Source organism: Ochotona curzoniae, unplaced genomic scaffold (assembly GCF_017591425.1).
Source record: "Ochotona curzoniae isolate NIBS_2020 unplaced genomic scaffold, NIBS_Ocur_1.0 contig_908, whole genome shotgun sequence".
Lineage (NCBI taxonomy): Eukaryota > Metazoa > Chordata > Mammalia > Lagomorpha > Ochotonidae > Ochotona > Ochotona curzoniae.
Window position 1 is genome coordinate 7,268,425 of NW_024466607.1, and position 12,135 is coordinate 7,280,559.

General features: G+C 44.9%; 2 protein-coding genes across 2 annotated transcripts; both read left to right on the forward strand.

The window, feature by feature from the left end:
• The first annotated feature begins 377 nt into the window (after positions 1 to 377).
• On the forward strand, positions 378 to 1,301 carry LOC121165939 (vomeronasal type-1 receptor 90-like). The gene has a single exon (XM_040994960.1). The coding sequence runs from the start codon at positions 378 to 380 to the stop codon at positions 1,299 to 1,301; it is 924 nt and encodes a 307-aa protein (XP_040850894.1).
• A 9,238-nt stretch (positions 1,302 to 10,539) lies between these two features.
• LOC121165895 (vomeronasal type-1 receptor 90-like) lies at positions 10,540 to 11,442 on the forward strand. Its single transcript, XM_040994904.1, has one exon. The coding sequence runs from the start codon at positions 10,540 to 10,542 to the stop codon at positions 11,440 to 11,442; it is 903 nt and encodes a 300-aa protein (XP_040850838.1).
• Positions 11,443 to 12,135: the final 693 nt, after the last annotated feature.

Sequence of the window (12,135 nt, forward strand, 5' to 3'; positions counted from 1 at the left end):
GCAGCACTTACCTGAATTTTGCAAACCTAAAGGGAAATAAGTCATTGCTCTTGACTTGGAGAAACTAAAACTAGGGAGAACGAGTAAGGGAACACCTTTCAGGTCAGGGCAAGTTGATAGTTCAGATCCTCGGGCAGTCCACAAATGGGACATTTGATCAAATCAAAACTGGTATGAATAGAGACAGGACTAGGGTGACTTCTGGCAGTGTATGAGCTAGACTGCAGGACACTCAGTGACAACTGCAGTGGAATTGATCCAGATACCTTCAGGAAGGAAGTAGTTGTGGCTGAAACAAGAAGGAAGAGGCAATAATTGGGATGGATAGTCTCTCATTCTTTCTCCTTAGACATTAAATATATTTTTGCACCAAGAACATGAGTAAAACAAGTATATTTTCTAGCGTTAAGGTAGAACAAAATTTCATTTTCTCAGAAATTGGCATTGGGATTCCAGCCAATGCCTTCCTCCTGCTCTTCTACATCCTCTCATTCCTGCTCAAGCACAAGCTCAAGCCCACCGACCTGACCATCGGGCACTTGGCCCTCATCCACCTGGTGATGCTGATCATCATGAGGGTCATAGCCATGGATGTGTTTGAGTTCCAAGAGATGTGGAATGACATCACCTGTAAAACAGTTTTTTACTTCTACCTGGTGCTGCGGGGCCTCTCTCTGTGTACCACCTCCCTGCTCAGTGTCCTCCAGGCCATCACCCTCAGCCCCAGGAGCTCCTGGTTGGCCAAATTCAAACAGGCATCTTCCCGTTACAGCCTGTTTGCTTTTATTTTCTTGTGGATCTTCAATTTGTCCATGAGTGCTCGTTTCTTAATCAACACTGTCGCTTCAGCAAATCATACATCCAAATCGATAAGGTTTGTCACTAATTCCTGTTCTATTAGAACCCTCAACTACTCTCTCAGCAACATATTTGACGTATTGTGGATCTTCCGGGACATCTTCCTTACAGGGCTCATGGCCCTCTCCAGTGCCTACATGGTGACCCTCCTGTGCAGGCACAAGAGGCAGTCCCAGCACCTCCACAGCACCAGCCTTTCTCCAAGAGCCTCCCCAGAGCTGAGGGCCACCCGCACCATCCTGCTGCTCATGGGCGTGTTTGTTCTGATGTACGTGATGGACTGCATTGTGTACGCTTTTTCATGGGTGTGGAGGAAGAGTGACCCAATTCTCCTGTGTGTCCATATGTTGGTGGGCATTGGCTATGCCTCCATTGGTCCATTGGTACTAATCAGCAGAGAAAAGCGAATCATCAGGCTTTTAAAATTCATTGTGAGATGGTAAATCAGCAATTACTTCCTCAAGAAAAAGTAATCTCTCTTAGATGAGCAAATACATTGATCTCAAAATAACTAATGACAGCCCACAGGATATTTTCTCTGTGCTACTTTAAATATGTGGCATTAAGATCTCCAAGTTGACTGCATAGTGAGAAGCCACAGTATCTCCAGCCATAGAAAGGAAGGGCCACGTTCCCAGGGACTGGAATGGCTGGAATTTTCAGTAGAGAAAGGACAGACCACAATAGGAGATCCACGCAGCATCAGCGTTGAAGTACAGAGACACACACACAGCTGATAACATCAAAGCCTTGTGGCTGGGAAGTGCTGTCTTCACACAGAAAGGGGAAGGGGGCTGCCATGACCACTGCCCCAGGAGCTGGGCCGAGGAAGCAGCCCAGCTTCCCACTGGATGTAACTCCTGCCTTGTGAGGCCTGGCTGACTACATGGCTCTGTGACTTCCTTCCTCTCTCAAACCCAAGCACCAGATTTTGATGAGGTAGAGCTCTCACTGAGTGCTGCCATGACTCAGTGAACAGCAGGGTGTTCTGCCACTGCTGGAGCCCACTAGGGCCCAGGATGCAACAACCTTCAGGGTGGAGACCATACCCTTGTACCCAATTACTCCAGGAATTCTGTATATGCACAAATGTGGGTTGTAGCTTAGTTCCTGTGTGCCTGACCAGTCTTTGGACATTGTGGGTAGATCCTACAGAGGCGTAGGGAGATGCTCATGTGCATGGGTGAGGCACACTAACGCCATAGCTCACATTAGGCCTTAGTGAGCTGGCCCTCGTGGGCATGGAGAAGTGCAGGAACTCCCCAGAAATCTCCAACATCCCTTCCCCCTGCTAACCGGAAGTAGAAGCCCTGCCACTCACCCAAGGGGAATGTCAGTGTGCATTCTTGCCTCGCATCCATGAGGTGACCAGCCTCCCTGGTTTCTGCCAGGACACAGACCCAGAATCCAACATAATGTTTCTCAGACATGGAGAAGGGCCGAAAACTTATCTAAGAATGCAGCATGAAGTCTAAAACACAGAAACTGCGCCTCCAAAGATCCCCTGATATGTGACAAAAGGAGAGAAAATTCACACGTGCACACACATACAATCAGTCAAGGAAGGGAATATGTCTCAAAAGGAATGCAGTTCATTAATATTACATTGTTAAGAAGGGGAGACTGAGGAATTCAAAAGAATGATAAGGTGACTCAAAAACTGTTCAGTGAATGAGAAATACATGACATGGACAAGAAATTCAAAGAAAGATAAATTTTTAAACACCAGAAATGTAAGAAACGACAAATTTAGAGAATCAAAAATAGGCATAAAGGCTTTAACAACAGATTTGGTGAGGCAAGAAAACGTACATTTCATCTGGAAGACAGGTCTAGAAGTCAGAGAAATAGAAATAGGAGAGTGAAAATAACATTTGAGCCTTGCAATAAAAGGTACAGAGCATGAGGGGAGCTTAATTAGAAAGACTAAAAATAACATTTGGACAAACAGAATACCATGAAATGACAAAACAAGAGAATCCCAAATTTCTTGAAAATGGGGAAACCTCCCATATTCATGGATTGTAAGAATTATGTCAAAATATCCACATTATCCAAAGTCACTCACAGAGTTGGTATGATACCCACCAAAACACCAAAGGCTTTCCTTACAGAAGTAACTCTATAACAAAACAAACCAGTTAAGAAATGGGCAAGATATTTATAGGCAACAGGGTAATGCACATAAGAACTACAATGAGATATTATCTGATCCCAGAAAGAATAGCTAACATCAACGATGCTACTGGTGAGCATGTGGAGAAAAAGGTTCACTCACACACAGTTGGTAGGAATTCAACCTGGTACAGCCACTAAGGAAGGCACTCTGTGGAGTCCTCAGAAAACAGACAATAGACTTGCCAAATGACCCAGCTATCCCATTCCTGGCAATAGGCCAAAGGAAATGAACTCATGTGAAAAGTCACTTAACCCTCATGTTTGTGGCACAATAATAATTTATAATAGATTACATATGGAATCAACGGAATCACCATCAGTTGATGACTGGATAAAGAAAATGATAGGTATCCATGATGGACTACTATTCAGTGATTAAAAAGAAATGGGACCCTGACATTTGCAACAGAATGGATACAACTGGTGACCATCATGTGGTAAGTGAGGAAGCCAGACCGAAAAAGACTATACCCCCATGTGTTCTCTTATCTGTGGTAGTTAGGATCTAGCTAGAGCACAAAAAATGTGTGGAGGTCATATGTTTTGTTACATATTTACAAATACTGCTGCACTGAATTATGCCATGTTAAATGAAAAATACGCTCTCATTTCACGAGTGATAAAAACAAAGGTGGATACACTAGTGAACACTCGGAGTATTAGTAATGCTTTGAGACTGGAATGGGTTGTAAGCGTATTCATATTACTACAGCTCATTTACCCGCACACTTCTGTGCATTTGTGTGTGTGCGCATTTGTTTTTTAAACCCGTTATGGATTTAAATTGGAGAAATTTTACTTATTTCACAGCACGGATTTAGGAGTAGAGTGATACTTCCCACCATTCCTTCCTTCCTGCCCATGTCCCCACTTACTCTGCTCCTTCCCAATTTCCTTCTGTTCTGTATTTTCATTCACCATACCATTTCTTGCTATGTATAATATATTTCAGTAGAATGCCTGAAAATGGGGGGGCGGGAGGAGGGAATTGGGGAAGGGATAAAGGAAATGCCAGGAGCCTATGGAACTGTATCATTAAATGATAATAATAATAATAATAAAATGTAAAAAAAAATACCTGAAAATATGCATGAAAAATTTTTGTTAACCTGTTAAATTGTCTCTATTTTAAAGATTTATTTTTATTATTTTTTTTATTGGAAAGGCGGATATACAGAGAGGAGAGACAGAGAGGAAGATCTTCCATCCCATGATTCACTCCCCAAGTGAGTGCAACGGGCCGATGCTATGCCGATCTGAAGCCAGGAGCCTCTTCCAGGTCTCCCACACGGGTGCAGGGTCCCAAAGCTTCAGGCTGTCCTCGACTGCTTTCCCAGGCCACAGGCAGGGAGCTGGAAGGGAAGCGGGGCTGCCGGGATAGAACCGGCGCCCATATGGGATCCCGGGCGTGCAAGGCGAGGACTTAACCACTTGCGCCACCGCGCCGGGCCCCTAAATTGTCTCTATTTTAATACAATGCCAAATTCCTGCAGTCCCAAAGGCCCAATTCCAATCAGAAATATATCTCAAGTTTGTACCAAGTCTAAAATTTCAGGTGGCAAAACAGAAGTGAGTGATAACAGATGGACATGGGGACTAAGGAAACGCAGGGGGAAGGGAACCAAGGGGTGAAAGGACAGTGTGGAGGCGACCGTGGTTATGGTGTCACCTGTGCTATGTGTGCTGAGTATCAGACGTTTGCTCTAAATATGTATCATTTATCTCTGTGATAATACCAGAAATTCGAAATAGTCCTACAACCAGAAGGTATAATGCACTTTGTTATTGAAAAAACTGAATTAGGACCTGAAGGTGTGCCACAGTAAGTTAAGCCTCTCCTGCAGCACCAACAACCCATCTGGGCACCAATTCTTTCCCTGGTTGTTCCATACACAATCCAGATCTCTAATAATGGCGTGGGAAAGCAGTATACAATTGCCTACATTCTTGGGACTCTGTAACCTCACAGGAGATGCAAAGAAACCCCTGAGACCAGACCACAGAAGGGCCCAGCTCTGGCCATTGCAACCATTTGGTGAGTGAATCATGGATGGATTCTCACCCCTTCTCTATCTCACCCCTTCGCTATATACAGTTGTGTCCGAAAAAAATAAATCCTTAAAAACAAAATTTGGAACAAGGAAAATGCAGAATCAGGCCACTTCAATTAATTCTATCAAGTGTTTACAATTGTATGCATAATAGTCCATCTTCCCTTTGGAGAATGGTGGTACAACTAAGACTCCCTTGATACCCTGTTCCAGGCACCTATCTCTTGAGGTCCTCTGCACCTTAAAACTACCCACACTACAGGTAATTTGTGACTCCTCAGTACCATCCAGCCTGAAACTAGTGATGGATGGACAGTCCATGCACCTGAAACAGGTGGGGGTGTGACACAGGTCTGTGGAGGCGTGGAGATAGAGGTCTTGTGGGTGGACACGGCACTGGTTAAAGGAAGAGAGTGAAAGCACACCTGCTGTTCCATACGACGACAGATACCATGATGTCCAGACCTCAGAGATGTCATTGTCATACACTCCAACGCCGCCACCAGTCACTCGACAGATCTAAAAGGACACTTCTGAATCTTTGACAGTAATAGGCAACTATTAGTACCTTCCGTTTCTTCACTGTTAAAACATCGTTAGCCTCATGATCGCTGTTATGATGGACACATCCCGTTGTTGAAGCACAGGCTAAGTGTTGACACTGTTCACTTATGAAATCAACCCTCAGTCAAGGTATACAGTCATGAGAATACACCACGTTCTGGGCCATGCACACACCTCACGAAGTCACACAAATGATCTTTGATCACATTGTAATTAAATAGCCACCAAAAACTAAAGGCATACTCAATTATTTGTGAATGGATCACTACTCAGTAACATGAGTTCAGGAATGACAAGGGAAATCAGAAAAAAAAATGTAAGAATTATGAAAACTGAAATACATATTACAATAGATGGAACATAAGGCAAGGACTGCCTAGGGGGAAATATATAGCATTAATGATATAACAAATGGTGATCCTCAAATAATTATCTGAATTTCTACCTTCAAAATACAGCAAAATAGTAAATTAGGCAGATCCTCGGTAAAATGAAGATAAAATTCTAGTCATGTAAGAAATAAAAATGAAACATATTATAGAAGTCATCATTTGGAGCAGACATAATTACCATGGCAGCATAGGTAGGGATATTAACAAATGCATTGCAGATAAGTCAGGCAAAACAACTTGTGTATCAACGGAATATCCTGCTATATCAGAAAAATGTCAGTCCACCCAGATTGGTTCAGAAACTCACCAGGATGTTAAAACTAAAAGTATAAATCTCCTGGATAAATGTATTAAAATTAATCATGATAATATGGCATCAGGCAGAACCTCTTACAGGTAACACAATGTGTAAAGGACAAATGAACTGGATGAGTTGGACTTAGAGGAATTACAGAGCAAGCGCAAAAGGCAACACAGCCGCCACACTGGGCAGAGAACGTCCTCTCAGTCCATCCTTACTGCTATAAATAATCTCAGTCTGGGTGGCTCATGAACGTCTATTCCAGCTTTCCTGGGGACTGGGATGTCCAAGGTTGAGGAGCCAGGAGATTTAGTTCCCACTTCAAAAGCAGCCTCCTCCTCCTCTGTCACATGGGAATCAAGAGCGAGGTCTCGGGTGTTTGACTAGGGCACTCATCCCGTCCACAAAGTCTCCACCCTCATGACTGATAATATACCAAACTACGCACCTCCTTCCATCGCAGTGTGGTTAGGATGTCACACACGGATTGGCGGAGAGACTTTCACTCTGTAAGCATCCCACTGATCACGGCCTGAGTGGGCCCAGGGGACTGAGGGCCACATTCAAGTTCACACACTTGTATTAAACCCTCAGTCTGCTTTGAACACAAGCTGGGAGACTAACAGGGCTTTCCTGGGCATTTACTTTCACCTCATTGAGACGAACAGACTGAGTCTTCCATCCTTTAAATGGTTTTTCTCCTAATGAATTCAATAAAATGAACACATAATTGCTCCAGACCAATCTGTCTCATGGCTCTGCTTTGGGAGAGTCATAACTAAAGCCCAGGGCTGCCACACTGCGGGGAAATCCTGGCTTCCCTCCCATGCTCCATTAACAGCTCAGTCCTCATTTTTATTGATGCAGAGGCCTGGAGGCATGGGCTGCTCCGGGCATCAGCCACAGAGCGCACAGGACCGTGCCTGTGTGCCGAGGTGGAGGCTCAGCTCACCGACGGAGACGAGCTGCAGTTTCATGTCACGTGTCCAGCCGCAGCAAGCATCACTAGAGAACACAAAAATGACATGGACTCCAAAAGGACTTTGCTTCCTTTCCCCACACATTTAAGAGGTCTTTATCTGTCTTTATCTGAGATACAACTTGAAATCTGAAATAAATCTTAGATATCATGCATTAGGAACATCACTCAAAGAACAGGTGCTGCATGAGGTAGAGGATGCAGTGGCCAGCTGCCCTCTCGCTGCAGGGAGAGGACTCAGCCTGTGGGTCCTCCAGGAAGGTAGTAAGGATGTCTCGGGCCTAGGCAGAAGCCCCGCTCACTGGGGACTGAGTTGGGACTCGGGAGCTCTCAGGATCAAAATGAGAGAACCTGGAGTTATCTACAAAGCTGGATCCCTCCTGATCCTCACACATGTGTCAGAGAACTCAGAGGAAAGTTTTGAGCACGGCCCTCCCCAGGTGGCTGTTGGCCAGGAGAGAATACAGGAAGATGAGGAGACAGGTGGCATGTTTCTCTGGGGACTCTGTCCTGGGCTCCCCAGCGTGATCTTGTCACCTTTCTCAGACACCAGGATGCCATCCACAGAGAGCTGAGCTCAGGGCGGCCTTTCCTTAAAGCCGCAGGTTCCTCTCAGGTGCTGGACTCCCACCGTCCCTCTGGTAAGTGGCTCTTTATTGCACAGATGGGGATTCTGGGTTGGGTGGACTCCGGTCAGGGTGTGAAGGGGGCACAACGAGGGGGTTGTATATCCTCAGAAGAAACGTAGGCTCTCACAGACCTCTGCAGCACGAGAACGTTCTGAGCAGCACAATGGGGAATGTATCTTGGGAATTTTTGTCTTTGGCAACTCACAAAATCTGTCCATTTTTCATGTAAAACAGTTACCTTTAGTTGCTCATCATTTCTTTGAATGAAATGGTGTTTGTATAAACCCCCCCAAAGACAACGTTTTCTAAACATTTTCAACTAAAACTTCACTCATACAGCTCAACTTCACTTTATAGTCTGAACTGAAGCTCACCCGCACAAGAGAACTCCAGGATTTCACCAAAACAAAAGGTTAAGTATATTGTCACATTTTAAAATTGATGTATATTTTTCCATCATGTGCATATTAATGAAAACCTTTAAGACCCTTTACATATGCAATGTGTTAATAGTTTAAAAATCAAATGTTCAATATTTTGAAGTTGTCAGCTATTGCAAAGAACATTAGTAAACAGAAGTTTATTTATCAAGTTTTAATTTTCTCCAGTCTTTTAAAGTTACACATTACAGTGTTAGTCCATGTCTGTTAAATGTTATTATGGTAAAGCAGCAGGGGAAGTGTGTCCTAACTGAAGTGATACTGACACACAGCAAATAGGTGTGCAGAGCAGATAGGACCACGCAGAGCAGGTGCGTGAAGGAACACAGGACCGGCAGGATGATGTCCTCCTTTCACCTGAACATACCAAAGGATCAACCCTTATCTTGCTAAATATTTCAGTGGAGAGGAGTATGCCATTTGTTTGGCCAATATTTCAACTTAACTTGAAAAACACTGCTAAGGAATTTCCATTGTAAGAAATAGGAAATTTCACCAAGTTGGAGCAACTTTCCAAATAGTCTCTGTATTGTTAAATGCTAAACAGCAGTGGGGCTGAAACAGTTTAGCTAAGCAACTCAAATATGGAACCACCATACTCTCATTTGCAGTGGGTACAATTTAATCTGATTCTTGATTTTCACATGATGAACATATAGAATGGATTATTGTGATATAATCTCAATGTTGTACGCATCATCATTTGTAAGGTTTGAAACTAAGTAAACCGCTATATTACACAGGGGAATCATTCCATTCCTACTTCCCACCAAGTTCTCCAGCCTGAACTGAGAGCACTTGGGCCCCATGCACGCCTGACCCGAGGAGGACATGAAGGCTCGGGGTTCCATGGAGAGCCAGTTGTTGAGCCAAGAACTGTCCCATCATCTCAGCAGCACAGAACCATCGTCTGCTGAGACTGTGATCAGATTCACTGAGGCTTCAAAGCCAGGAAGGAAGAGAAACTGCCACACAGAGGCTGTTCAGAGCCTGTGCTGTGGGGTTCACTTCCCTGATCCTGCAGGAGGGGCAGAGCCTGTGCTGTGGGATCACTTTCCTGACCCTGTGCAGGAGGACAGACCCTGCTGCTGTTGGGGTTCACTTCCCTGATCCTGCAGGCAGGGGCAGAGCCTGTGCTGCTGTTGGGGTTCACTTCCCTGATCCTGCAGGCAGGGGCAGAGCCTGTGCTGTGGGGTTCACTTCCCTGATCCTGCAGGCAGGGGCAGAGCCTGTGCTGTGGGGTTCACTTCCCTGATCCTGCAGGCAGGGGCAGAGCCTGCTGCTGTTGGGGTTCACTTCCCTGATCCTTCAGGCAGGGGCAGAGCCTGTGCTGTGGGGTTCACTTCCCTGATCCTGCCAGCAGGGACAGAGCTGGCAATTATAAAAGGACTGCCCCCTCTCAGGGATGCTCATGAGGAAGACACCATAACATCAACAGCTGTGATTTCCACAGCGATCACTGTTTGCCAGGCACGACCCTGGACCGCACATTCACCTATTATCCTGGCACACACAGCATCTCTATTAATCATATGCTTACCCACAGCTACAGATCCTTGGGGCTCAGACAGTAAAGCGGACAGCAAAAGGTCACAGAATTAACTTCTGACTCTGCACTAGCCAGCATTTATTCTCTTAACAATATTTGTCTGGAAGTAAATAAACCAAAATAAAACTACAGACAGACAATAATTCCCGTGGGCACCACTAACACATACTGCATATGTGGGCTTGATTTCTACTGTCCTAAAATTCCCATTTGAATTCACCCCAAATTATGGAACTCTAACTTGCCAGAACTGTATCTGGATTTTTGCAGATGAAAGTTACCTGCCCTGATTTGAAAACTAAAAACAATTTCAGGCAATGATTTTCACATGGCAATTTATTTGTCCAGGTATGTTGGAGTCCAGCAAGGGGATGTATTGTACAGTCACAAGTGGCATCTAGGAAGTTTCCGTCTAAGTAGTTCCCATCAGATTGTGAGTTGGAGTTCATCATTCCCAGGTTGAAGCAGTGCTTTGGGATATATTTACACATCTTTATGAGGAAGCAGTAGTTCTTCACATGGACAAATGAGTTCATTATTATGAAAAGTAATTTTTCTTGCATTTTCATTTATTACATGCCTGTAGTCCTCCAAAAAGATGAGTAAAAAATATATATTTTCTCATTTTTTTACCGTAAGAAATGCTTTTTCTTCTGAAATCAGCATTGGGATTCCAGCCAATGCCTTCCTTCTGCTCTCATTCTTTCTGAGGCACAGACCCAAGCCCATCGACCTCACCATTGGACACTTGGCCTTCATCCACCTGGTGATGCTGATCATCATACGGATCATAGCCACAGATGACTTTGAGTCCCAGAATCTCTGGGATGACATCACATGTAAAGCAGTCATTTACTCCTACCAGGTGATGCGGGGCCTCTCCCTGTGCACCACCTGCCAGCTGAGTGTCCTCCAGGCCATCACCCTCAGTCCCTGGAGCTCCAGGTTGGCCAAGTTCAAACAAACCTCCTCCCATCACATCCTGTGTGGCTTCTTCTTCCTCTGGGTCTTCAATTTGTCCATGAGTGCTCGTTTTTTAAACTCCATTGTTGCAACCACACATTGTATGTCCTGGAGTCATATGTTTGTCACTAACTCCTGCTGTCTTTGGCCCCTCAACTACTTACCCAGGCACACATTTTCCATGTTGGGGATCTTCCGGGACATCATCTTCACAGGGCTCATGGCCTTCCTGAGTGCTTACATGGTGACTCTCCTGTGCAGGCACAAGAGGCAGTCCCAGCACCTCCACAGCACCAGCCTTTCTCCAAGAGCCTCCCCAGAGCTGAGGGCCACCCGCACCATCCTGCTGCTCATGGGCGTGTTTGTTCTGATGTATGTGATGGACTGCACTTTGTACACTTTTTCAGGGATGTGGAGGACCACTGACCCTGTCCGACTGTGTGTCCAGGTGATGGTTGGCAATGGTTATGCCACCATTGCTCCATTGGTGCTCATCAGTAGTGAAAAACAAATAATCACCTTTTTCAAAACTATGTGAGAGTAGAATACCAAGCATTTGATTATTCATTAGAAAATAGCGCAGCCTTCCTTGAGCATGTACTTTACTCTAAAATTATTCCAGCTGTGCACAGGATGTGCTTCTGGGGCCACTGAAATTTGTGGAGCCAACTTTTTTTTTCTGAAAAAGTATTTACTTTGTCATATTAACAAGTAAATAATAGATCATTTCATCTATAATAACTACTGGGGAAACTCTAGGGGTTCAGTCCAAATCAGATACCTAATAAATATAGCTTGCACTGTGTTTTCACTTAGAAGTTAAACATAGGTGAGATTTTGGACATGGGGTCTGAGCACATGCAGGAGGGCACACAGAAATCGTTGTGGAAGAGACTGTTGTTATACCCACAGGATCCATTGCCTTGTGAGCGGACAGGGCACAGAGGCATACTGCCCTACTCTCTCTAGCCTCAGTGGGACCATGCTCACCTCTGAGTTGAGACGATGCTTGGAGAGTGTGAGGTCCAGCACACCGCCTTGCATTAGGGACACAGAGAAGCAGACTTGGGTTGTCATCAAAACACAGGTCACTTTCACCATCGTGGCTTTACTTGAGCTTCTCGGTGGGTTCAAGACGGCACTCTTGTGCTGGGATCTGTGCAGCGGATGTGGGGGAATGTGAAGAGTATTGTTCCATTGCAGGCAGGGCCACAAGGAGTTTCCTACTGCA

What these genes read in the sequence shown, in the direction of transcription:
- LOC121165895 (XM_040994904.1), top strand. Translation starts at nt 10,540, where the DNA reads ATGAGTAAAAAATATATATTTTCTCATTTTTTTACCGTAAGAAATGCT.
- LOC121165939 (XM_040994960.1), top strand. Translation starts at nt 378, where the DNA reads ATGAGTAAAACAAGTATATTTTCTAGCGTTAAGGTAGAACAAAATTTC.